The sequence below is a fragment of the Alosa pseudoharengus genome, unplaced genomic scaffold (assembly GCF_046254945.1).
Source record: "Alosa pseudoharengus isolate Yale_2024_CS ecotype anadromous, Long Island Sound unplaced genomic scaffold, YU_APseudo_1.1 YU_APseudo_1.1_scf_27, whole genome shotgun sequence".
NCBI lineage: Eukaryota > Metazoa > Chordata > Actinopteri > Clupeiformes > Clupeidae > Alosa > Alosa pseudoharengus.
In genome coordinates this window covers 100,341-126,505 of record NW_027468704.1, presented here as the reverse complement: position 1 = coordinate 126,505, position 26,165 = coordinate 100,341, and the positions used below count along the sequence as shown (strand labels likewise).

The 26,165-nt window shown below is 43.1% G+C and overlaps 1 protein-coding gene across 2 annotated transcripts in view; it reads left to right on the top strand.

Annotated features, from left to right (window-relative positions):
- The window catches only part of LOC143099283 (uncharacterized), a 107,027-nt gene extending 87,000 nt beyond the window's left edge, over positions 1-20,027 (top strand). For both annotated transcript variants that reach the window (XM_076262379.1, XM_076262380.1), the window contains 4 exons: positions 266-1,803; positions 5,394-5,486; positions 18,712-18,807; positions 19,224-20,027. In XM_076262379.1, the coding sequence (XP_076118494.1) occupies positions 266-1,803; positions 5,394-5,486; positions 18,712-18,807; positions 19,224-19,237 (1,741 nt within the window). In that variant the 3' untranslated portion in view covers positions 19,238-20,027. The remainder of the gene's footprint in view (positions 1-265; positions 1,804-5,393; positions 5,487-18,711; positions 18,808-19,223) is intronic.
- Positions 20,028-26,165: the final 6,138 nt, after the last annotated feature.

Genomic DNA, 26,165 nt, shown 5'->3' with positions numbered 1-26,165 from the left:
CTAGATGAAATGATTCATAATTGATATGTTATACTGTATATTAGTGTATTTTTCCTGTTCCTCATAGCACTAATTATTTATTGGTTTGGAACATAATTATATATGTTCTATGTAATTTGATGGGTTTTTAGAAAATGTAAACTATTAATAAATGTAAGCTAAAAAATAGAGTATATAAATATTGTATATAAAAAGATTACCATTTACCAACTAGCAATGTTTTATTAAATAATGAAGCTACGTTGTATTCATACATCTTTTCCAGAACATATTCATTCTACATAAATCAACTGATTCCCAAATGCAAGAAAGTAAAAAAAGGGAGCACAACATGTTATTTGCTTCCGACAGAGAAGAGTGACATTAGTCAAAATTCAGCAGTCAGAAGATGGACTTATGGTAAAAGAGACCAGAGTAAACCTACTAAAACCATCCTCATTGTTGGAGAAACAGGAACGGGGAAAACTACACTCATCAACACCATGGTCAACCACATGTTAGGGGTACAATGGGAAAACAGAGTCTGGTTTCAGATCATAGAAGATGATAAAAAGAAGTCCCAGACAGAATCTCAAACTACTGCCGTCACTGTTTATGAGCTGTATCCAGAAACAAATCCTTCATGTCTGAGAATTATTGACACTCCAGGGTATGCGGCTACTGATGGAATTGAGTTTGATCATCAGATTTCAGAGAATTTGCATGTGTTATTCAGATCTGAAGATGGCATTCATGATATTGAAGTTGTGGGTCTTGTGGTAAAAGCAGGTCAGAATCGCCTTACCATCTTTCAGCATTATATCTTCCATGCCATTCTCTCCCTGTTTGGTAAAGATATTGATAAAAAAATAGTGGTGTTCATCACACACTCAGATGGCCTGCCTGCTCCCAACATCATCACTGCCCTGAATGAAGCAGGAGTGCCCTGTGCCAAAAGTGGCGGAAAACCACTTATTTTCATGTTCAATAACCGCCAACTTGACAATCATGAAAAGGAACAAGAGGATGTCTACCAGGCTTTGTGGAAGTCAGGAAACAAAAGTATGAAGAAGTTTTTCAACATTCTGCAAGAGTTTGACAAAACAGAAGTTAAGATGACAGAAGGCGTTTTAAGAGAGCGCAAGAGGCTGGAGGCCTGTGTCAACAACCTACAAGATGCCATCAAGATGGAGGAACTGAAAGAGAATGAGCTACAGCAGATTCAAAGAGCATTAGAGGAAAAGAAAGAGAAGTTTCTAGTTGATGAGCCTTACAAAGACAAGGTCCCAATCAAGTCATCACGGTGGCATTTGAACAAAGGAGCAACAATTTGCACCAGGTGTGAGGAGAACTGCCATTATCCAGGCTGCTGGTGGGTGAAAGACCTCTCCTGGTGCAGCGCCATGAAAAACAACAGGTGCACTGTGTGTACTGGCGGGTGCCATTTCTCTGATCATGTCAAAGAGATGAACATGTATGTTCCAAAAACCCGAAAGGTGATGAAGACTACTGAGGATTTGAAACAACAGTATGAAGAGCAAGTGGATTATAAGAAAGCACTTGAAAAAGACTTGAGTGAGACAAAGGCTAATCAATGGAAGTTGGTGGAGGAGGCCTACCAATGCATCGAGGAACTGGAAAAGATCGCTTTGAAGAAAAATGCTTTTTCCACTCGTATAAATCTGGAGTTTGTTATTAAGAAGATGAAAGAGAAGGGAGATGATCTGAAAGTTCAGAAGTTGGAAGAATTAAACAAAGAAATGGAAGCTTCATCCCTACACTGGGTTATAGACAAAGTTAGAGATCCTCAAAAGATGCTTTCAGGTAATAGAATGTTGTACACCTAACATGAATGACTATAGTTTGACACGGGCCATCAGTAATCGGATACACACACATGAAAACAGCCTCTGTCTGTTTTTTATTGCAATTGCTCATTTCCACGAAAAACATAGCCTACTGTAAGGAAGGTGCCTGCTTGAAAACCCCAGTGAAATGCTAATGAAGGCAGCTCTGATTACTGTTGATTGTTGCTGCTTTGGTTCTCTGTCTGGTAGACTACTGGGGTCCCGTCCGCATAAAGCCACAGGAATGTGCATAATAAGTATCACTCCGATTAGCCATGGTGTATTCCCGAAACTTTTCCTGGCTTAATGTAGACATAAGTTTGCTTAGAGCCCAACACTGTGTATTGTTAACGTGTAACACCAGCAAATAGTTTGTATAAACTTTGAATGATTTCAAGACAGCAGCCCCTCTCTGCAGCACCGAAATGTCACGTGAGATCTCACACAGAGCATGACGTCTATTGCCGTAAGGGACTACGGGTAGTCCGGTTTTAGCTCAGAGTAGAGTGAGTGAAGCACATGCAATACGACTAGCCTACAGCTTGAAGAAAGACAGGATGGTTCGTGTTTGTTCTGTTCCAGGCTGCGAAATAAAAATGAAAAGTTAGGGACCGTTCGGTATTTATGGAATGGACCACCGGAGGAAAATAGGGGAGGGTCATGTCAACTTTTTTTAGTCTAGGAGGGAGGGTCACCCAACTTTTTTTAGTCTAGGAGGGAGGGTCACCCAACTTTTGTATTCATGAAAACAGCAACATTTGGGCAGTAGCCATTTGCACCTGGCCAAATATGACATTAAGCGTTTATTCTATTACCGCCTATTGTAGCCTAAAGCTTAACGTCCCAAAACAATGATGATCATCAAATTTCTCTCCCATATTGCTCCTCATAACAACCCCGCAGGTCCGAATCCCAGGACATAACGCCATAGTCTAATAGGCTCGAGATATAATTCCAAAGGGGACAGATAGGCTACTGCATTTAAAACTTAACAAGATTGAACAAACCTTCCCGATCTTTGAAATTGCGAACAGTGACTGGCATCGAGTGAACGAAGCTTTTCGAAGTTGAATGGGCTATTAAAAACTATTTGCGCACCTCCATGTCACAGGACAGATAGTGGGCTCGCCCTTCTATGAATTGAAAAAGACGTTGTAGGCTACCTGCAAGCTGGCCTATGATTGCTGAGTTTGCGGCAAGGTAACGTTAAGCAAGAAAATGTTTTTTTCTGAGTCAGGATATGGCAGGTCAATGTCATTTATTTGTCCAATGTTAGCCTACAGACTAGTTTCCATAGTGCACATCTTATCAATAGTTTGAATGTCGTGTGTGTTTCTGCTCATTGACAAAGCGTTCAGCACAGTGTTTGCCTTTGTTACACTTGGTTTCGTGATGAAGCCTATGATAAACGGCTTATGACCAAATATGTGACTCAGCTAATGTTATAGGCTATACAAGCTGGTGTATACAGCGCACGTCCATGCATTACAAATTGCACGATTACAATGGGAAACATAATTAGAACAAAGATATTACGAAATACTGTACATCTCATAATGAGTAGTTATTCACCATCATTTGCAAATTGGTAATGACGGTTAAAAGTGATTAGGGGAGAGGCGAGAGACACGTATGGAGCACAGCTGAAGACGCACTGTCACGAGATATAAGCAACTCCTCTGCAGGATAAATGTTGTTTAATTCAGTCATTTGAGCAATATTAGGGTAGTGTTGCTTTTTCCAGCCTATGTTTTCGGTGGTAACCCATTGTCAGTCAATAGTGAAAGTAACTGCATATAACTGTCTTGTCTTGCAAATGCGTGAAGGCTATGCTAGGTTTTAGTGAAGCATAGTTTAAGAACGACTATTCTATACGGTCTCGCAAGCAGCCTCCTTCAAATGCGCCTTTGAATGCCAAAATACCGATGCATTTATTTGACATATCGCGCGTTGCGCCGTTAAAGGGAACGACAGATGTCATTCTCATTGGTTTAAAATGATGATACGCCCCAAACACACCCATATGACAAAAGCTCCACTTTTGATAGCGAAACCCCTCCCAATGTGAACTGGACATCCTACTAAATTTGAATAGACTTTTGACGAGTGACGATGCACTTTAGAATGTCATGATAGGGCCCTGAGTTTTACCTTTCCCCAGTTCATCCAACCGTTCTCTGGGCCCTATCATGACATTCTAAAGTGCATCGTCACTCGTCAAAAGTCTATTCAAATTTAGTAGGATGTCCAGTTCACATTGGGAGGGTTTTCGTCCTCAAAAGTGGAGCGCATGGCGTAACAAGGTGTTCCTAGGTCTTTTAATCAGTCATATGGGTGTGTTTGGGGCGTAACATCATTTTAAACCAATGAGAATGACATCTGTCATTCCCTTTAACGGCGCAACGCGCAATATGTCAAATAAATGCATCGGTATTTTGGCATTCAACGCGCATTTGAAGGAGGCTGCTTGCGAGACCGTATGGAATAGTCATTCTTAAACCATGCTTTACTAAAACTTAGCATAGCCTTCACGCATTTGCACTCGTCTATTATTTGAACTCATTGGCAAAGTGAAACTAACTTCACCAAGGAGTCAGTCAACGACAAGACAGTTATATGCAGTTACTTTCACTATTGACTGACAATGGGTTACCATCGAAAACATAGGCTGGAAAAAGCAACACTTACCCTAATGTTGCTCAAATGACTGAATAAAACAACATTTATCCTGCAGAGGAGTTGCTTATATCTCGTGACAGTGCGTCTTCAGCTGTGCTCCATACGTGTCTCTCGCCTCTCCCCTATCACTTTTAACCGTCATTACCAATTTGCAAATGATGGTGAATAACTACTCATCATGAGATGTACAGTATTTCGTAATATATTTATTCTTATTATGTTTAACATTGTAATCGTGCAATTTGTAATGCTTTGCATGGACGTGCGCTGGTGTGCGTTCATGAATGATAGAAGGATGGTGCGTGCACCTGCCAATATGACTGTTGACATGCGCTCTTAAAATAGCATATGAACAACTCGCCATTGACTTCTGACCAGGTTTAGGTGGTGTATGATAGCGATTTTTAGACAACGCGCCAGGGCCCGCCCTAGGTTGTTAATTGCCACACCCCTGGGCGCAATGCTTAAAAAATAAAGGTGCAAAATACCGAATTCAACTTCGCGCGACTGAAAAACGAACTGTACGCCATGCGCTGGTGCCCCAAAATATAGCCCTCTGAGTCTGACAGTAGCAGTTTTAGCTCCAGCTCATTGAATCAGATTAGACCGTTAGCATCTCTCCTATAACGGTCTAATCTGATTTAATGAGCTGGAGCTAAAAGTGTTACTGTCAGACTTAGAGAACGGCTGGATGAACGGGGGAAAGGTAAAACTCAATTGTTTAACTCAAGGGGAGGTGGAAAACAAGTAAGTACGGTGTCTTGTGTAATTCCGCTGAATATGCATATTTTGCTAGTATAGGGTCTAAGGAACAAATGGTGGAATATCCCTTTAAATGTGTTGCCTAAAACAGAAGACTATAATACTAATCTGCTCTGTGATTGGCAGACTTATACAACAACATCAGTAGAATATACCAAGGACCATCTGATAGAGAGGCAAGTCAACTCCAGCTGGATGAATCGGAAAAGGAAGAATTTGGTATGTCCTCCTCACATCAGTTCCAGTTGCCTTTGTGAATTTTCTACCTTTAGCTTTAACATGTTGGATGCACCAATTATTTTTATTCCTTAACTTCCTCTGATTAATTAGAATCGCTAACAAGAGGACATTGAGTAAGATTCACCTTCATGAGAGTATTTTATAATATATGGCAAATAGTTTTTTTTTCTAAACAAGATCAGCAATGACACTGAAATTGTAACTGTAATTTAAGTACAAATACAATTTTTGTGTTGTTGTTACGGTGAATCTAATTAAAATATACATTTATGTTGTACCGTGCAATTATTTCAATATTTTTATATATAGTAGTGGTGTCAACAATAATCGATTCGGCGATGCATTGCAATGCGGGGCATGCACGATTCAGCATCGATGCGGCAACGTGCCATAATCAATTATGTCACTGTTTATTTTCTGGCCTTGAGTGGACAATAAAGTTGTGATTTCAATTACTTCTGGGGGCATTTCTGGAGCAACGTTGTAATGACATGCGCAGCCTGTAGCTACATGCTAAGCGGCAGCACTAGCTAGCATAACAACAACGGTGTGTAAACCTGCTACACTAAAATCAAGCACGTTGCCAATACAACTAACTTCACGAACCATGTCGATCGTTGGCTTCGTTACTGTGTGTGCAGTATGTGTGCAGGGTAGGAATTTCACAACGGCCATGGCCATCGTTGCCCCTTGCGTTGGCCGTGATGCCATTTTGAAAACCAGAGGTTAACAGGCCACGGTGGCCTTGGTGCCCCCTTCTTTCAATATTCTGTTTTGCGTCCGACTAATAACGATTTTTATTTAGCCTATGGCCTGTCAAAATAATCTAAGCATTCACAGCGCAATCGCATCCTATTCAGCAGAAATGCGCGTGCGCAAGGCTTCACGACACCAATATTGCTCCAGCGGCGAGTTCACAACACATGATTGGCACGATGTCTTCACATCACACCACATGATTGGCTCAATGTATTCACATGTCAACGTTTTATATAGTATAAGTATAAGTATATATATACTCTTTTGATCCCGTGAGGGAAATTTGGTCTCTGCATTTATCCCAATCCGTGAATTAGTGAAACACACTCAGCACACAGTGAGGTGAAGCACACACTAATCCCGGCGCAGGGAGCTGCAAAATCTTTGAAAAAGGATAATGTAGACGGAGATCATTTTTTACCTCAAATATGCTTCTATTTACCTGTCTTAATATAGACACGTTTGCTTAGAGCCCAAAGTTGTGTATTGTTAATGTTGGAAGTGCTGTTTAATGGCTAATGGCCATCAAAAACCATTTATGATAAAAACCCTGCTGCCTATACACTAGCACAGGGAAGTGAGACTATCTCTCCTGTGTAGCTGCTATATATCTGGGGGAAAAATAGGACTAAAATTCTATTTTGCATGAGAGAATGGAAGGAAAAGAAATTGGTATATCCTTCTCACATCAGTTCCAGTGGCTTTTGTGAATTTTCTACCTTTAGCTTGATGCATCAATTATTGTTATTTCAGTCAGGGTCACTTTTTTGACGCTGGGCTATGCTTCATTTCAGTCAGGACCACTTTGTCCAGATAGTTTGTTACTATATTTTAAATGCATAATGTTTCAATAGGCAGTATGCCTCTGTTCTGGGAGCCCTCTGCCCTTTCGTGTGCAAACATGGAGAGCCTAAGGCAGAGGGAGCAGCAAGATAAACCCCCAAAACAACCATACCAGGCAACTTCCTGCCAGGAGGGATTCATTTAGCAGGGCAACACATAACTGTTCATGGGGTAACATAGCTGTTCTGGGAGCCCCTGTCTTTCTAAACATGGAAAGCCTAAGGTAGGGGGAGCAGCAAGATAAACCCTCAAAACAACCATACCGGCAAACATAAAAAAAAGTAAAGTATATAACATAAAAAACACAACTAAGCAATAAGGACTGTAGAAGATAAAGAATATACTAAATATACTAAAATACAAATTATACTAAATAACACTTAATCTAAATCAATTCTAAAAAACAGTATCCACATAGTGGGTGATTAATCAATCAGGTGTGCTTGCAATGACTGAAGCAGGGACTGAGCCTGTGGTTCTCTGTGCTCTAGTAAGGTGCTCTGTGTGAATGAGTGTCAAGGTGATGGTGCAAATGAGTAAGTCTAACAGTGCAACAGTGCAAGAATAAAGTCTATATATCTATATATAAATAACTATATTAAGAAAGGTATAAGTGTGGTCACAGTTCGGCTGTGGCATGGAGGGAGGGGTTGTGCATATGTGCTAATAAAGCACGCAAACAGTGAGGCAGAACACAATGGTAAAGTGGCTAGTGGACAGACAGTTCAAGACATGGAGGTGGTGAAGAGGCAGACAGACTATGCGGAGAAGTCTATTTCTCCTCTTCCCTTAAGTGATGCATTGAACAGTTCAATAGCCCTGGGGATGAATGACTTCCTCAGTCTGTCTGTTGTGCAAGGCAGTGAGCGAAGTCTCCAGCTGATCAGGCTCTTCTGCTTAACAATAGTGCTGTGGAGTGGAAAACACTCATTGTCCAAGATGTTGATCAGTTTGTTCAGGGTCCTTTTGACAGATATTGAAGTGATGCACTCCAGTTCAGCTCCCACTACAGAGCCAGCTTTCCTTACCAGCCTGTCAAGTCACCCCGCATCCTTCTTCTTTGTGCTTCCTCCCCAACATACCACTGCATAGAAGAGGACGCTGACAACAACAGACTGGTAGAACATCCTGAGGAGCTTGCTGCACACATTGAAGGAGCGCAGCCTCCTCAGGAAGTACAGCCTGCTCTGCCCTTTCTTGTAAAGTGCGCCAGTGTTGGCTGACCAGTCCAGTTTATTGTCCAGGTAGAGACCCAGGTACTTGTAGGTGCTTACCACCTCCACATTGACCCCATCAATGGAGACTGGTAGCAGAGTGGGCTTAGACCTGCGGAAATCCACCACCATCTCCTTGGTCTTTGAAGTGTTGAGTTGGAGATGATTGAGTTTGCACCATTGAACAAAGTCCTCCACCAGGCTCCTATACTCCTCCTGCCTGTTCCTGATACACCCCACAATTGCAGTATCGTCAGAAAACTTCTGCATGTGGCATGACTCAGTGTTGTAGCTGAAGTCAGATGTGTACAAGGTGAACAGGACTGGAGAGAGCACAGTTCCCTGTGGCGCTCCGGTGCTGCTGATCACAGTGTCAGAGATACAGTTGTTCAGTCTGACGAACTGTGGTCACTCCGTCAGGTAATCTGTGATCCAGGTTACCAGGTGAGCGTCCTCACCCATCTGCAAGAGCTTGTCTCCCAGTCTGAGGGGTTGGATGGTGTTAAAAGCACTTGAGAAATCAAAGAACATGATTCTCACAGCACTTTTTCCCTTGTCCAGGTGAGAATGTGTCCTGTGTATAAGATCAGTGATGGCATCGTCCATGCCCACTTTCTCCTGGTATGCAAACTGTAACGGGTCTAGTGCATGGCGTACCTGGGGTCTGAGCATACCTAAGATGAGTCGCTCCATTGTCTTCATCACATGTGATGTTAGAGCGACAGGTCTGTAGTCATTAAGCTTACTAGGGTGTGGCTTCTTAGGGACGGGGGTGAGACATGATGTCTTCCACAGTGTTGGAACTTGTCCGAGGCGTAGACTCAGATTAAAGATGTGCTTCAATGGCTCCCCCAGCTCAGCAGCACAGGCCTTGAGTAGCCTTGGACACAGTCTGTCAGGCCCCGCTGCCTTACTCGTGTGCAGTTTCCTTAGTTTAGCGCTCACTTGATTTGCTGTGATGATGGGGGGTGTAAGGGGAGGGGGAGGGGTGCATCTGGGATCTGTGTGTCTGATGGCTGTTGACTGAGGTCGTTGTCGCCTCATTGTTCGTGATCGCCGTGTGGGGGAGGGGTTCAATATCCAGTGATGGTGGGGGTACGATAGCCTGTGATGGTGGAGGTGAGTGTTGCACTGGTATTGAGGGGGTGTGGGGGCTGGGGGATGACCACCTCCTTGATGTCCCTGTCAAGGCTGCCAGAGTCGTGGACGCCTCAGCAGGCACAGACAAGGAGGCGTCAGGCGGGGGCAGGGCGTGGGGTGATGGTGGCTTAGGTCGTTGGGTGTCACCGGGATGCAGTGCTGGAGAGACTGGGAGGTGGGGGTAGGGCAGGCACGCAAACAAGAGCCGTGTCTGAGTCAGCAGGGGGTGGTGGACCACTGCTATTGGAGCTGGAGCAGGGCAGTCAAACCTGTTGTAGAAGTGGTTCAGCTGGTTTGCCCTGTCCAGGTCCCCCTCCACAGAGCTGCTGCTCTTCTTCAGGCCAGTTATAATTTTCAAGCCGTCCCATGCCTCCTTCATGTTGTTTTCCTGCAACTTCTGTTCCACCTTCCTTCTGTAGTCCTCCTTAGCCTCCTTCAGCTTGACTTTGAGTTCCCCTGGCACGCGCCTCAGCTCTGCCATGTCCCCCTCTCTGTACGTCATCTTTTTCCTATTAAGAAAGGTCTTGACATTGCTGGTTATCCAAGGCTTGTTATTGTTAGTCAGTTGTGCACTGTGTGACCTCCTCTAAGTCCTCTCCATTCTGTAACACACTCCAGTCAGTGCACTCAAAGCAGTCTCTCAGAGCCTCATCCGCTTCATGTGTCCACTTTCTGAAGGTGCGTGTGGCAGCTGGTAGCCTCTGTACTTTGGGCTTGTACATTGGCTGGATATGAATGAGGTTGTGGTCTGACTTTCCCAGAGGGGGAAGGGGGTTTGCACTTTATGCATCCCTCACGTTTGCATACATGAGGTCTATTGTCCTGTTTTTCCTTGTAGGGCAGTCAACAAACTGGTAGAAATTTGTGAGTGTGGAATCCAGTGTTATGTGATTGAAGTCACCAGAGATCACAAAAAAGGCATCACTGTGTTGGGTTTGAATTCAATTAAATTCAATTCAACTTTATTTCGCCATGTATACAGAGATACTAGGCATTTAATTTGGTCTTCTCCATGCAGGCAACACACAGTGCAACAGAAAGACCAAAATAAAGACAAAAAAACACAATACAAGGACAGACAGGACCATTATGAGCAATAAACATTAATAGCAATGTAAATAGTGCTGTATTAAATACATTAATAGCAATGTAAATAGTTCTGTATTAAATACATTAATAGCAATGTAAATAGTTCTGTATTAAATACATTAATAACAATGTAAATAGTGCTGTATTAAATACATTAATAGCAATGTAAATAGTTCTGTATTAAATACATTAATAGCAATGTAAATAGTGCTGTGTTAAATACATTAATAGCAATGTAAATAGTGCTGTATTAAATACATTAATAGCAATGTAAATAGTGCTGTATTAAATACATTAATAGCAATGTAAATAGTGCTGTGTTAAATAAAAATAAAGTGCAATGAAGTCCAAGTTTAAGAGTTATTAAGGAGGGCTATTGCCTGGGGGAAGAAACTGTGGCGGTGGCGTGATGTTTTGGGCAGAAAAGCCCTGTACCGCTTTCCAGAGGGGAGAAGATTAACCTGTTGGTGCAGTAGGCATAAATGGGCAATTTCCGCCTATATTGGATGGTTTCATTTTAAACTTAAATATCTATGGCTCTACAAATTGCATAATAATAATAATGGATTAAAAGTAAAGAGGACACCTGGGCCATCAACTTCAAACATATTCAGTATTTTATTAAGTTAATTCTGTGTTCAATTTTACAGCTGCAAAAGCAAAAAAAATACAAAAAATACAAAACGCCTACTGTTTTGTTTGTTTATTGTAGTGTGGAACTGGTTATGAGAGTCTTAGGAAATTAAAAACTGCACTTCATGATTCAACAACATCATGGTAGTATGTGTGTAAATTTTGAAGATCATAGGTAAAGGTTTACAGGTGTTACAGAGCAGATTTCATATTGTATGTTTAGGCGTTTCCAAGTGTCTCGTAGCTTATCCAAAATCACCAAATACAAAACAACACATCAATCACTGAATATCAAGTGTGTCTAGTTTTTCCATGCATTATATCCTACAGCAAACCATCCTGACTTAATTTCTGGGTAATATGAGGCATTTTCTTATGGGAATCTAAATGATGGTCTTAACCCTCTCCAAAATATACCCAAAACCTATCCAAATGAATGTTTAGTTACTTCTAAATCATTTAGCAATGCAGTAATGTATTCTACTGTAAGCTCTTGTGATGTTGACACTTGCAGTGGATTTGCACTTGTTTGTGAGGTTTCCTCACATTTGTCCCTGTGATGTCAGTCTTCCGAATAACAAAAACAAAATGTTCACATCCGAGTTCTATTAGCCAGAACAATTACTAAGCTAGTAATGTGCTGTACAACTTCAGGAGATCCACCTGAACTCCATGCCATCTGTCTGCTAAGTGAGGTACAGAAGCAGCAGCTACGTGTGGTGTTGCACGCAGTTGTGGTGGTGCGGCTGCTCTGCATGGTGCTGGTGGTGTGCCTTGCCCATGTAGCTCGTGGAAGGCCTGCATCACCTGACAGGACAGAGCTGTGGGGTGCTGATCAACTGGAGGCCCTTCAGCTGAAGAAGGCAATGGGAGGGACACAGGGAAGGAAGGGTGAGCTGTATACAGAGGGTCCTCTGCAGCCACGTTGAGTGATGGGAGAGACTGGGATGAGACAGGGACAGTGGTTCACTCTGAAATGAAAAAGTGGCAAAAGATAAACATACAGGAAACAATCCATAGGCTAACCTACATATTAGATGCATACATAGCATGTTTACACATAAGTATGCATTTGACTTGGCATTGATATTGTAGAACAAAACACAAGCTGGACTAAATTTCCCTGTCCTATTATGTAGGCATGAGGAATACATGTACTTTACTAATGATTGACAGTTATACACAGGTCATCTGCACGACAACATGCATATTATCATACAAGATATTAAATCGAAGATTACAAAATTAGTTAATGTAACATCATAAACTGCAAGTTCTTAGACTGTTTTGGAAGGCTGATTATTAGAATTAGCCAGGCTATAGGCGAGTTTCCCTGCAAATAATCAGTTCCATACAGGACCTACTTACTTTTTTGCTGCACGATCGCAACGCTAATTAGATTAATTAAAGCATAGCAGCTGCAGCAAATACTCTCTCCACACAATACACCTTTGCTAAGTCCTTTATTATGATTTTGCTCATGTGCAGAGACAGTAACCTACACATTTTTACTACCACTACATTAGTCTATCCACCTCGAGGAGAAAAATATCCGTGCTGGTTTGAAACATTTTTGCATGAGCTAAGCCTGTTTTACGTCTTCAAATGGAGTAAACTGAACTCAAGAGACCAAAGGCTAACTTTGAATAGTTGTTCCAAATCAAATGTTTCATTTATAATTATCACCTACTTTATCTCAATGAATATACCATCGAAATTCTAACAACAACAAAAGCCCATAGGCAGACATTTGTTCTTTCAGTATGCTACCTGGCCTAGGCCATTTTCATTACATTAGCTAGCATTAGCTAACTGTAGTTCGCAAACAGCTAACTTTAGCCAATACATATAGGCAATTCTACATATAGGCATTTCTTAAATATATCTGAATGCAAACTCATTCAAGCTCTAAATGCATGTTCATTTCAGTATGCAATCAAACTACAGATACTTACATGTTCAGGACCCAATTAGCCTTTCTTCAAATAGGATTCCATGGTAGCTGGAAGCTAGGCCATCAAGAAGACATGTTGCCATCTTCTCCCTCGCTAGAAAGCATGTTGAAAACCTGTTCCCTGTTAAATCTCTTCAATTCTGTTGGTTAAGTCTACCAATACTGCGAAAATTATGCAGACCTGACTGGCACAGGCAGGGTTCGTCAACAACACTTGTGCGCAACTGCGCAAATGTAAACAACGCACGTGAGAGAACAAGGGCGCAAGGGGGTCAGTTTGGTTACGCACTAACCAATCACACCTCAATGTCTTTCGAAGTCAGGCAATCGTCATACCATTTTGAAGCTGAAAGCCAGTACTATTGGATAAAAGAGGTGTCAATCAGGTCAGGATCCATGGTTAGAAGTAGTTTATGCGGAAGTAGTTTAGCTACTTGCGCTAAACATGGAAACTGTTATAAAACAAGGAGTACAATGTATTTGAGTGAATAAAAACCATATAGTATTGTAAAGGACATGTTAAGCTTTCGTAATATAGCCATGGTTTTGGAAAAAAACGTTTTTATATGACCCCTACGAGATCGGAAATATGTTGATTGCGTCATATGGAAAATTAATACACGTTTTTCACCATTATGTGAGTACGATAATAAACTACTCAAATGTGAATAGATAATCTACCCAGTCTTGTGATTTCATCTTTTAGATATGAAATGATTTTATATGGCAAAAAAACACTTTTTTGACAACTGTAACATGACTAAATGAACGATTAGTTTGGGAGACGTTACCGTCAGGTTACAATTAATTGATTATGAGCAGTTTTTCTTTTAACTGTTTTCTAGTGAACTGTAGGACCTATGCATCTGAAATTGTGTGTGTTTGTATGAATATTAGTTCTTATTGTATTGCCACATTGTTTATGAAAATATATTATTTAGTTTTGTTGTTAGTTTATTGTAACTTTGATGTTATCAGTTCGGGATCGGCGGCGCGAACACTAGGGGCGCTAGCGAATGAACAGGTTAAACAGACTATTGGCAGGATGAGAGGGGTCGGCCACAATCTTCGCAGATCTGTTAATGGACCTGGAGCTGTACAGGTCCATGATGGGGGGCAGGGGGCAGCCGATGATGCGCTCTGCTACCCGGACTACTCTTTGTAGCCTGGCCTTTGCACGGGCTGACGCAGAGGCAAACCAGACCGTGAGGGAGGATGTTAGCACACTCTCAATGACCGCTCTGTAGAACTGTACCAAGATGGGGGGACTGACCTGTAGTCCTTTCAGGCGGCGGAGGAAAAACAGGCGCTGCTGGCCTTTCTTCACTAGTTGAGAGATGTTATTGTCCCATTTGAGTGTGTTGGTGATGGTTGTGCCCAGGAACTTAAAGTCCTCTACCACAGTAACAGATGAGTTGTTAATGACCAGAGGAGGAGTCGTCGGGGGCTTTTTGCGGAAGTCCACTATCATCTCCACTGTTTTGTTGATGTTAAGCTCCAGGTTACTGACTGCACACCAGGACTCCAGGAGACTGACCTCTCTGCGGTAGGCTGACTCGTCGTTCTTGGAGATGAGGCCTATTATGGTGGTGTCGTCCGCATATTTGATGGTTTTGACAGAAGGGTCTCCAGAGGTGCAGTCATTGGTGTACAGGGAGAAGAGCAGGGGGGACAGCACACAGCCCTGGAGGGCACCGGTGTTCACTGTGCGGGGCTGTGAGAGGTGTGGGCCCAGCCTGACATACTGAGTCCTGTTGGTAAGGAAGTCTGTAATCCATGAGCAGAGGAGGGGGTGAATGTTCAGTTTGGCCAGAATGGGTCAGTTTGCTGTGGAGGTCAGGGATGATGGTGTTAAAGGCAGAGCTGTAATCCACAAACAGGAGTCTTGCGTAGGTATTCCGACTGTCCAGGTGTTGTAGAATGAAGTGAAGTGCAATGTTGATTGCATCGTCAACTGAGCGGTTGGGTCTGTATGCAAATTGAAGGGGGTCCATGAGGGGGTCGGTGGATGCTTTGAGATAAAAGAGGACCAAGCGTTCAAATGACAGCAGATTTGAAGCAGGCAGGTACTTGGCATAGTTCTAATGACTGATTAAAAATATCCGTAAACACTGGGGTCAGCTCGCTGGCACAGTGCTTGAGGGTAGCAGGGGACACCATGTCTGGTCCCCGCGCTTTCCTGATGTTCTGACCTTTGAAGAGCCTCCGAACCTCATGCTCCGAGATGACCAGTGGAGCAGGTGAGGTGGTGGCAGGGGGGGTGGAGTGGGGGGAACCACGTGGGGCTTCGAACCTAGTGCAAAACACATTGAACTTGTCTGGTAGATTTCAGTCGGTGGAGGCTGGTGGGGGGGGCTTTTTGTAGCCCGTGGCAGATTGAAGCCTTGCAATTGTGGAGTGGATGATGTCACATGCTGTATCCGGGAGAGCTCGAGGTGGAACATAAACACAGACAGCAATTGCGTGCGAGAACTCCCTCGGCATGTTGTACGGACGGAGACTAACCGCTAATAACTCCACATCCTTACAGCATACAGTCTCCATCACTGTAACATGTCCGGGGTTGCACCATCTATTGTTTATGTACAGCACCAGTCCACCACCCTTCTTTTTGCCAGAAAGTTTACAGTCTCTGTCCAAACGAGCTACACTGAAGCCAGGCAGCTCAATGTTAGAAGTGGGGATATGGCTTGTTAGCCACGTCTCCGTAAAGCATAGCAAACTACATTCCCTGTATAATCTCTGGTTTCTTACCAGGGCAGCCAGTTCGTCAGTCTTGTTAGCCAGCGAGTTCACGTTTCCCATCACAATCGATGGAACTGAGGGCTTGTATCTCCATTTCTTCTCCCGACACCTCATCTTCACTTTTACTCCCGCTCTGCAACCCCGAAAGCACCACAGTTCCTCTGGGATGTTGTCGCGAACAAAGCCAGCATTCCATCGTAGTGCGATCAGCTGATTCCTTGTGTACACAAGTTTGCTGCCGCTGGAGCGTTTGTAATATGTCCGTATCCATAGGATAGAATAAAAACACTCCTCAAAGTGTGTAAAAATCCAAAAAGTTGCGAAGTAAAAAGTAAGCAAAAAACATAGAAAAAAACACAAAGACACAGAGCTACTTGACGGGCTGCTTGTCGGCGCCGGAACCAGAATAATGTGGACGGAGATCATTTTTACCTCAAATATGCTTCTATTTACCTGTCTTAATGTAGACACATGTTTGCTTAGAGCCCAAAATTGTGCATTGTTAATGTTAAATGAGTTAAATGGCTAAATGGTTGTTGATGGCTATTATGAGAAATACCCTGCTGCCTATAGACTAGCACAGGGAATTGAACATCTCTCCTGTGTAGCTATTAAGGTTTTGCACCTCCGTTCTAATGTTACGTCACCGTTTGTTTACAACTAGAGTGGTAGGCAAGGCACTGCAGAGTGGTAGGCAAGCCTACAACAGTCGGGTTGCATAGGCTACACATAGTTACAAATAGCTTCAAAATTGAAATTTTAAAGAGGCCCTATGCAACAATTTTAGCAAAAATGACCTTAATTATGCAGGTTGAGAGTCGTTGTGATGGTTCTACAACACTTTTTGGGTCGTTTGGTGGGTGTTTCGTCTCCCCCTAGTGCTTCTCCGCGGTAAAACCGAATATGCAACTTTCTGGTCGCGGTCGGTCGCGGTCCGAACACATCAGGATGTAACTCGGCGGAAATACTCGAAAATGTAGTCAGATTGTAGTTTCTAAGAAGACTGCAAAACGGACTCCGACTTGGCTTTTTTGCTGTTAAAATTGTAAGTAGCCTACCCTTGGGTGAACTTCGTTTTTGTAATGTGACTTGATAGTCTCTTGAACAATGTGTTTGCTCGACCGTTTTATTGTGAGCCCTATGTGTTTAGCTTGGTTTATTGATGGCTAGCTCGCTAGCTAGTGGGGGTTTAGCGTAGCAGTCACTTGCTACCGAAGCTGCAGGGGGAGCTATGTCGTGAAAAATGCGAGCCCAAATCAGGTGAAAACCCAGAAACAAAGAAGGAATAACCAGACCTGCATAGGGCTTCTTTAATATCAAATATTGACCGGGATGCCGACCACTTGTGTAGGCCCTAACAGTTAGTTTTACAATAAGAAGCAAAAAGGCGACGAACGACCGTTTAGCCTACCTATCCTCATGGTTGTGGAGGATGATCGTTAGCAGCTGTGAAGTCTTTTATTCTCAAGATGGCCTAATGGTGTAGCCTAGGCTACTGTCTACGAAGATGTAGGCTAAAATACAACTATCTACAGTCATACAAAAATGAATTGCCAGAGATAGGCTATGAAGGGAAAAAGTGCAGCATTTTAAACATGGCAAGAATATTTTTACCGGAACAGTTTGTTCTAATTTGTCTTGTGAAATTCGTGCTTGTGGACATCAATCACCTATCTTCTGTCCTTCTATTTCAAGTTATCATGAGTGTCATTTGATTATATAATCACAACAAATGCTAATAAATGAAAACAGAATAGGCTTATGTGCTATAGCCTACAGGTCAGTTAGGCTAACTCCCGTATGTCAAAATAAACTGATTTGATCCTATGAATTGTTTAGCGATCACACACAACAACTTAACACAGCAACCTCAAACACCACTGTTGAACCTAGGTTACTGCTTCAGTCATGTAAGAAATAAGCAGTTTATGAATTATCTTTACCCGTTTAATCAAGTCCACATGACCAAAATAACAGCATTTTAAAGGCTGAGCTGGCATAACAGCCTAATATAGCCGATGCTGCAATGGATAACTAATAAAAAGTTTCATACAATTAATGAACTTTATCACTCACATTCTGAGTGTTTCTGGGTGGTTATATATCCATGCAGATCGTCTTCGAATAAGCCATCGCTGTTATATGTTATAATATGTTACAGGATTCATGACTTTAACGCATTTTACATGATGCTGACTGACGCTGGCTATAACTGTAGGCTACCGTTTAACGTCTGCTGAGTCTGCCTACCAAAACCTGTCGCTGTTCAGTTGAAGTTAAATGATCAAATATTGTTTGATTTTGTGTCAACTTTCAGAGGGAAGACATGTTCCTTTCTGGCCAAATTTCACAGCTTCTAAGAAAGTCTATCGTCTTCGTGTAAACCGAGTTTTGAACAGAGAAAAAAAGTTAGGCTACCATTAGGCTACATGCATGTTCTCCCACAACGTTATCGATACAGATCAATGCAAAATCAGGGCGATTTTAGTGAAATAACGTTCCTGTGACAGGCTATCAAATATTGAACAATGGGATAACGTTTCATCATCACCTTTATTGATGCCTGAAATGTTGACATATGTTGAAATGTTGAAATACAGAGATGTAGCCTACTGAGAGGCAGCTGCAGACAACAATGTTCAATGGGTTCAACTTGTCCCTTGCCTACCAGGTGGATGTAAACAAAGCTATAGAACCTAGACTACGTCACATGAAAAACGTTAATAGACCCTTTCAAGAGAGTTCCATTATCATCATCATATTGTTGAAAGGGTCTATATCTGAAAAAACAACTAAAATTCTAATTTGCTGTATCTGTGATTGGCAGGCAAAGGCAACAACGTGAGACGTAGAAAAAACAAAGGATCATCTGCCAGAGAAGAAAAACAAGACCTGTTAGAATTAATAGAAATGAATGAATTGCGTAAGTCCTTCTCACATCAGTTCCAGTTGCCTTTGTGAATTTACTACCTTTAGCTGTATCATATTGGATGCACCAATTACTTTTATTCCTTAACTTGCTCTGATTAATTAGAACAGCTAACAAGAGGCCAGTGAGTAAGGTTCACCTTCATGAGAGTATTTTATAACATACAGCAATTGTTTTCTAAACAAGATCAGTGCTATGACACTATTAAAATGCAAACATTTGTGTTGTTATAGTATATCTGTACTCAAAATATACATTTATGTTGCAGTTTGTGTTTTAACCGCAAGTTGTGCTGACAAGACTCAAATTTATTTCCAAACATGACAGTAAAGCCTATATATTGTGTTATTATCATCAAGCCATTATAGCCAAGCAACTACAGTGTATTCTAATAAATTGTTTTCTAACAGAAGGGGATCTGTAGCGCAGCGGCAGCCTGGGCGTCCTACACCATGAACAGGCTCAGTTCCCACAGGGACCCAGACTCAATTCAGGCCTGATATAACTCTCTCAGGCGCTCCCTCCCCCTCCCCCACTCATCTCCTGTCATCACTTCAATGCCCTATTGAATGAAGGTTTAAAAGAATATAAACATACATAACTTTTAAAAAATGGATGTCATAAAATGTTAATGATAGAACTTCTACAAATCATTGCCACTTTTGTAAACATCTCTGTGAAAATGCCATATGGGACAAATGCAGATATGATTAACTAAAATAATTTATGAGTGGATTTTGAGAAACTCTTCTTTATAAACATTATTTCCTGTACTTTATGTCTGAGAACACCACCTAAGTGGACAATGGACACAGTAGCCTCTGATTAGTTTTGCTGGGTCTATAAGGTGTGACTAGAAGCTTGTTTATTGAGAACATCATGAAATGATTTAGGCCTTCACAAAGATCACTGTAATGATGAATGTCAACATTTTTAATGTTCCGTTGACAATTAATTTGTGGATGAATAATATACTACAATGAGGCATTTATCATAAAAAAGGTACTTGGTGTTTTTTCTGTGTTTTTTAATAGTTTCTGACATTGCATGTGATCTTAATCTCTTTTAGTCATTTAATTCTGTAATCAACTCATTGGTTTGTATTCCGAATACATTAAGCTTACATGGATGAAATCGCCTAAAAGAACCATTATACTTGCATTAACTTACCTTGGTGTCTGCCTATGGATTAAGTTTTGTGACACTTTGTATGTTTTGAGAGCAACAATGTAATTAAAATCTGTCAAGTATATACTGGTGGTATTTGTGTGAATGCATTTGCGTTTTCTTTGTTTGTGGCCTTGTCTGTGTGTTTGTATGCACAGTATGTTTATGTTGAGTGAAAGAGTGGAATGTTGATTTAAGGAATTACTGACCTGTAGAAGGTGCATGTTGAGCTCATCCATCCATATTCGTGTGAAACGGCACAAGAGGCTGCAGCTGAGATTTCTACTCGTCATTAGGATATCTACATTTATTTATGTCCACACACACCCACGCACACACACAATTAAATTAGGATACCTACTGTACAACAAAAGACTTTCTTCCCATACCTCATCTATGATGCTTGTAATATAACAGATAGCGCTAGGCCCAGCTAAACCATGTTTAGAGTGCGGATCAGCTGGCAGATACCTGTTTCTAGACCCGGTCTCCCACCCGCTTCAAACACAACGTCTGCACCCCCAAAAACAAATCTGCACAGTGACAGATTCTCTGTCCCATCGTAGCACCACACACACTTATGACCCACTCCAGCCACCAGATGCTCTCTACTGCCCTCTTCAGCTGGAGATGAGCCTGAACACCTCTGTGAGCCTGTTGACCTTGAGGAGAAGTCTACAAGTGGATCTTCATTATTATTGTGTATGTAAGATTTTCAAATTATCGTACACAAGACAAAAGTAAGAATGTGAATGTGAATGCACTTTGGTTACCCACCGCTTAAACCTCTGAATCCTGAAAGTTTTTTTATTATCTTCAGTCTTAAACTCTCATATTCACCCGATGGTCCAGCACCTCCTGCAGCTCCTCACAGTCACCCCCAGGAGGCAGCAGTGAGTGCACAGCAGGCACCCCATCAGTAGCCATCACACAGGCCCCCTGCTCCATCAGTAGCCATCACACAGGTCCCCTGCTCCATCAGTAGCATCAGTAGCCATCACACAGGCCCCCTGCTCCATCAGTAGCCATCACACAGGTCCCCTGCTCCATCACACAGGCCCCCTGCTCCATCACACAGGCCCCCTGCTCCATCAGTAGCCATCACACAGGTCCCCTGCTCCATCAGTAGCATCAGTAGCCATCACACAGGCCCCCTGCTACATCAGTAGCCATCACACACCTGCTCCATCAGTAGCCATCACACAGGCCCCCTGCTCCATCAGTAGCCATCACACACCTGCTCCATCAGTAGCCATCACACAGGCCCCCTGCTCCATCACACAGGTCTCCTGCTCCATCACACAGGTCCCCTGCTCCATCACACAGGCCTCCTGCTCCATCACACAGGTCCCCTGCTCCATCACACAGGTCCCCTGTTCCATCAGTAGCCATCACACAGCCCCCCTGCTCCATCACACAGGTCCCCTGCTCCATCAGTAGCCATCACACAGGCCCCCTGCTCCATCAGTAGCCATCACACAGGCCCCCTGCTCCATCACACAGGCCCCCTGCTCCATCACACACCTGCTCCATCAGTAGCCATCACACAGGTCCAGCCATCTCCCCACAGCGGTGTTACAAATCTCCCCACCATAATGGCCCGAGGCACACACCTGAAGGTGGTAGGCTCGACCACAGCTGTGCTCCCAGGTGACTTGGGCACATTACTTGGCAGTCTACCCCACAGCAGGTACTCTTGTTTGGGAAGAAGAGTCACCGCCTGGGTTAGTTTCACTGTCCCTACTTTTTCCGGCACATCTTCACCCCTCCATCTCGTGAGGCTTGCCATCATCTCCAAAAACTGTTCACCGTCTGAAGACCCTTTTGTGTTGCGCGAGATAAGTGTCCAGTAACTGTTCTCATTTTTCAGCTGATGCAGCACATATTTCAACATATTGGTGCCTACTATGACGTCATCTTTCTGACCAGTGACCACCAGGACTGGGACCATGCACTTCACCCCATACAGACTCAGCTCCATGTCATACATGCACTTGGGGCTCACCTGTACTCCTCCACAGCCAACTAGGATGATGCGCTGCGGGAGTTCTTGCTGTTGGGTCAAGACGCTATCTGATAGCAATCTTTGCTCTGCCTCTTCACTTATCGTGCAGGCCATTGACCCTGTATCGAGGAGCCCTTGCAACTGAACACGGCCATTAACTGTCACTGGTGCGTGAAATAACTCGCTGAACGTCTCGACTGTGTGAATATTCTGAACAATTACTGTGCAATTATCTGACATTGCTTTACAAACATTGACATACATCTCCTTTAATTCTTCACTTTCTTCAAGGGTTGATGCTTTAACGCTCACACATCCCCTCTCCGTATGTGAGCCATCTAGTTTAACCCATTTACTCCTAAAATGCCTGCTAAAAACGCCTATAGAACCTGCCAACATTTGGTTTTCAAAATCCGGGAGATTTGTGCGGGGACCCTCCGGGGGGTGCTCCTTGTCAATATTGCAATACCCATAAATGAAGACATAACTTCATTTATTGATATTTCTTTAGATTTTTTTCTGCGCTATCAACATTGCCATCTTCAGTTCGGCTTGCATCACGTTTTCTGCCTTTGTCTGTCCTTTCGTGATGAAGGATGAGATCGCCTGTGTGCCCTTACTGGCCTCTTCTGCGCGATGGTGCCGCTGTGTTTTAATGTGCTGACTAATGTCATTTTTCCCTCCGTGGCCTACATTAAAATCAACACGACACACCTTACAAAAAGCGTGGAGGTTGTCGATATGACTGGGTAAGATACACGTAAATTGTTGCGTCCAACATTGCTGAAATTTACAAGTGTACTTCGGTTTCTTTGCGGGGACACCGCGACCGCCTTCACCTGCCATGTCTATCGGCTCGCTTAAACGCGACTGCGCAACTGGGTTATAGGTTGCCAGGTTAAGGTGACAAACGGGTTGAAATTGTATATGGTGTGTGGGTTGTGTGAATATAATGCATTTGATACAATATCTGGCAACTGGTTAACATTAGACAAACATATTGGTCCAATTCATAAAGGAGTTTGGGCCATGCAAATTACGGGAGTTTCCCGGGAGAAATAACAAACCGGGAGGGGTCCGGGAGATAGGACTAAAAACGGGAGAAACCCGGGAAAAACGGGAGTGTTGGCAGGTATGCTATAGAATCCTATGGCATTCTAGACTAAATAACCTTATTTCCTGAGGGTTTTCTGAAAACATACTAAAAATTGTCAACGTCTACCAAAATGTAATATCTAAGCCTCTGTAGCACCTAGAAACATGAAATAAAAAGCATGCTGCGCTACGCAGCATCCAGCGGGAGGGTCAATGTTGCGCTACGCAGCATCCAGCGGGAGGGTCAATGTTGCGTCATGCAGCATCCAGCGCGAATGGGTTAAACTGGTTCCGCTTTGCTCAGGTTTAGGCTGTTCTTGTGCTAACTGTGGCTGGGTGTTAATTCTTGGCCAGCGCTGTTGGCACTCTCTCTTCCAGTGGCCGGGCTTGTAACAGCCCATACGTTCGCCTGTCTACAGTGCGCCGTAGTTGAGTGTTCAGCAGACTGACAGACTCTACATCTACTCTGAACAATGGCTGCTGGCCCCCTGCTCGGTGGCACAACTGCTGCTGTCTGGGCATTCTGCTCCAGCACACGGTTCAGCAAGCCAATGAGAGACTGGATGCAGGCGCTCTCGGTCTGAGGAGAGGATGGTGGCCCCATTGGTTTCGGGTAGCAGGTAAGGTCTGTAGTGTTATTTGCAGTGACTGTCTCTATTGCTGACGTCTGAACATGTACACCAACGTTCTTTGGCCGGTAAGACTTGGCTTGAGACATTGTTCTAGCCTCTCTGTGATGTTCAACGAGGTGTTCCTGAATCTCATTTGCTGTCCATTTCTCTGCTGTTTTGCACTTTAGGACACTTGCAAGAGCGGGGTCAGGACAGTGTTTCACCAGCATCATTGTGACTTCGTGAGAGGGGTCCTCAACGTTTCGCCCCTGCCTTCTCAGACACTCATCCGCAACATCCACAGCCTTGTTTAAGCGTATCCAATAGTCCATGGGACTTTCTCCGGCCAAAGGAAGCGTGTTATAAAAATCTGCTAAAGGCATCGAGGAGTTAACCTGACTCCGCCAGATGGATTTGCTCCGCATATCCATCTGGGAACTTTTCATTGAAGAACTTTTGGGAAGGGGCGGAAATACTGGTTAGCTGATTGGATAAACCATCTGTCTATCACTACCTTTGTTGGTTATCGACGGGCCAAATCAACCAATTAGATGAACAAAGTGTTCTTCTAATGCCTTCGTTTAACATAGGCTACAAATAAGTTAGGTAACGTGACTAACGTTAAGATGTTTTAACTTACCATTTGTATGTGACATGAACAGTTTTCACGGTAGGCCCTACACTTCTGAAGAAAGTATATTCCTCCATTGTGAACTGGAATCAGCCGTGGAGGATGTCTGTGTCTTTCATTCCTCCCAGCTGCATGGCTGAGACTCATAGCTTCACAGCTTACCCAGGAATACTTTCTAATTTGAATAAAACTTGCGCGATAGCTATGCTCATCTCATCTGTGGATGCCGTCATGTTGTTCGTTGCGTCACACCTCAACCCGCCTCAAAGCCAACGCTGATTGGACGTTCGTTTTGTGAACTGCTCCAAATTCTCTTTAACGGAAAGTATCCAGACTGATCTGCGAATGAAACCCTGAAGCTCGCGAGATCAGGATGGTCTCACGAGGCTATCGAGGAGTAGGTTACCTCACTAAAATGCTGTTTCAGAATATCAAAGACAAGCTTGGAGTTTTCAGCTGGCTTCAGCGATGGCATGCTGCGCAGGGTAACTTTAACGATGTCTCTAGCCTTTCCCATTAGTCTTGACATGATCTCCTGAGAGTACTCTTGCGGGGGGACACCCCTCTTATTCAGGTACACGCTCATGCACTGTGTGTTTGTCTGTTCCATCACCCCTGAAGTAAGGCGGCTCTTTGACATCTGTCTTCATAACTAACTTTACTCCAGTCATGTTCAAGTCAGACTGTCCAAGTCCTAAGTTCAGGCTAGGTGTAGGAGTGGTCTGGCTATCTGCACTACCAACAGATCTCTGTAGTTGGCTAGCAATGTTCTCTCCTATTTCATAAGCTAATTGTGTGATGAGATTCCCTAGGTCTGCGGAACTCACATCTGTACTAGAAACTGGCTGACGTGGAGAATGTTCATTTGTGTGCGTGTGAGTGTATGAGAATACAGGACGGCCCACTGAACTAACACCATTCCCAATGTCTGAAGCATCCCCTAACCTATGCATGTGCGGTGCGGGGGAATGTGCATCAGTGTGTAAGCGTGTGGATGAGAGTACAGGTCTGCCTAGTACACCAGTACCTTTAACCGGCGTGCACTCCACCCTACTCATAAGCCTGCCCCTCCCTAAGGTTACCACCGCAGCATCCCCACGGCTGAGTGGTGTCTGCACATCCTTACCATCAGTCACTTTTTGCAAAAGTTGTGATGTGTTAAACTATGGTAATAATATGTGAATTACTAGTACATGCAAATATGCAAAATATGCAGATAAAGAAAAAAAAATCACAATGTAAAATTATACTAGCTGAGGTAGAGGCAATTAGTAGTTAAAATGTCCACATTAACATTAGCCCATGTACTTACTTGTCAACGTCCTGAAGATGTTCCTACTCGTCACAGCAACCACCGGCGATCACCCTGGCAATGATCTGAAGCGAAGAAATCCGGGTCACGGCACCAATGTAGCCGGCGCGGTCTGAACCTCGCCGACTACTGCGTTGTGTTCAGGTGCACTGATGACAGGACGCTGACATTCCTTTAGGCACTTTATTCTGAAGAAATCAAACAAGAGCACTGATGTGTTTTTTCTCCATATAAACAGTAGCCTCACCTCAGTCAATGGTAAACAGACTGACCGTTGAATTGCATTCATACAAAAAGCATAAAACAAAATACAATAAAGAATTATTATGGAAAATAAATGTTCACATTAGGCTGTTTTTTCTCCAATCACATTGCATGTTCTTCTTAGGAAATATCTCTTAAATCTAACCTGTTCACACATAGGCTACAACATAAATACATACAGGACTAAACCACAATTAGATCTTCCAACATAATACATGTAAATGAACATCACATTTGCTAAACATGGCAATGGGAGTACATACCTGA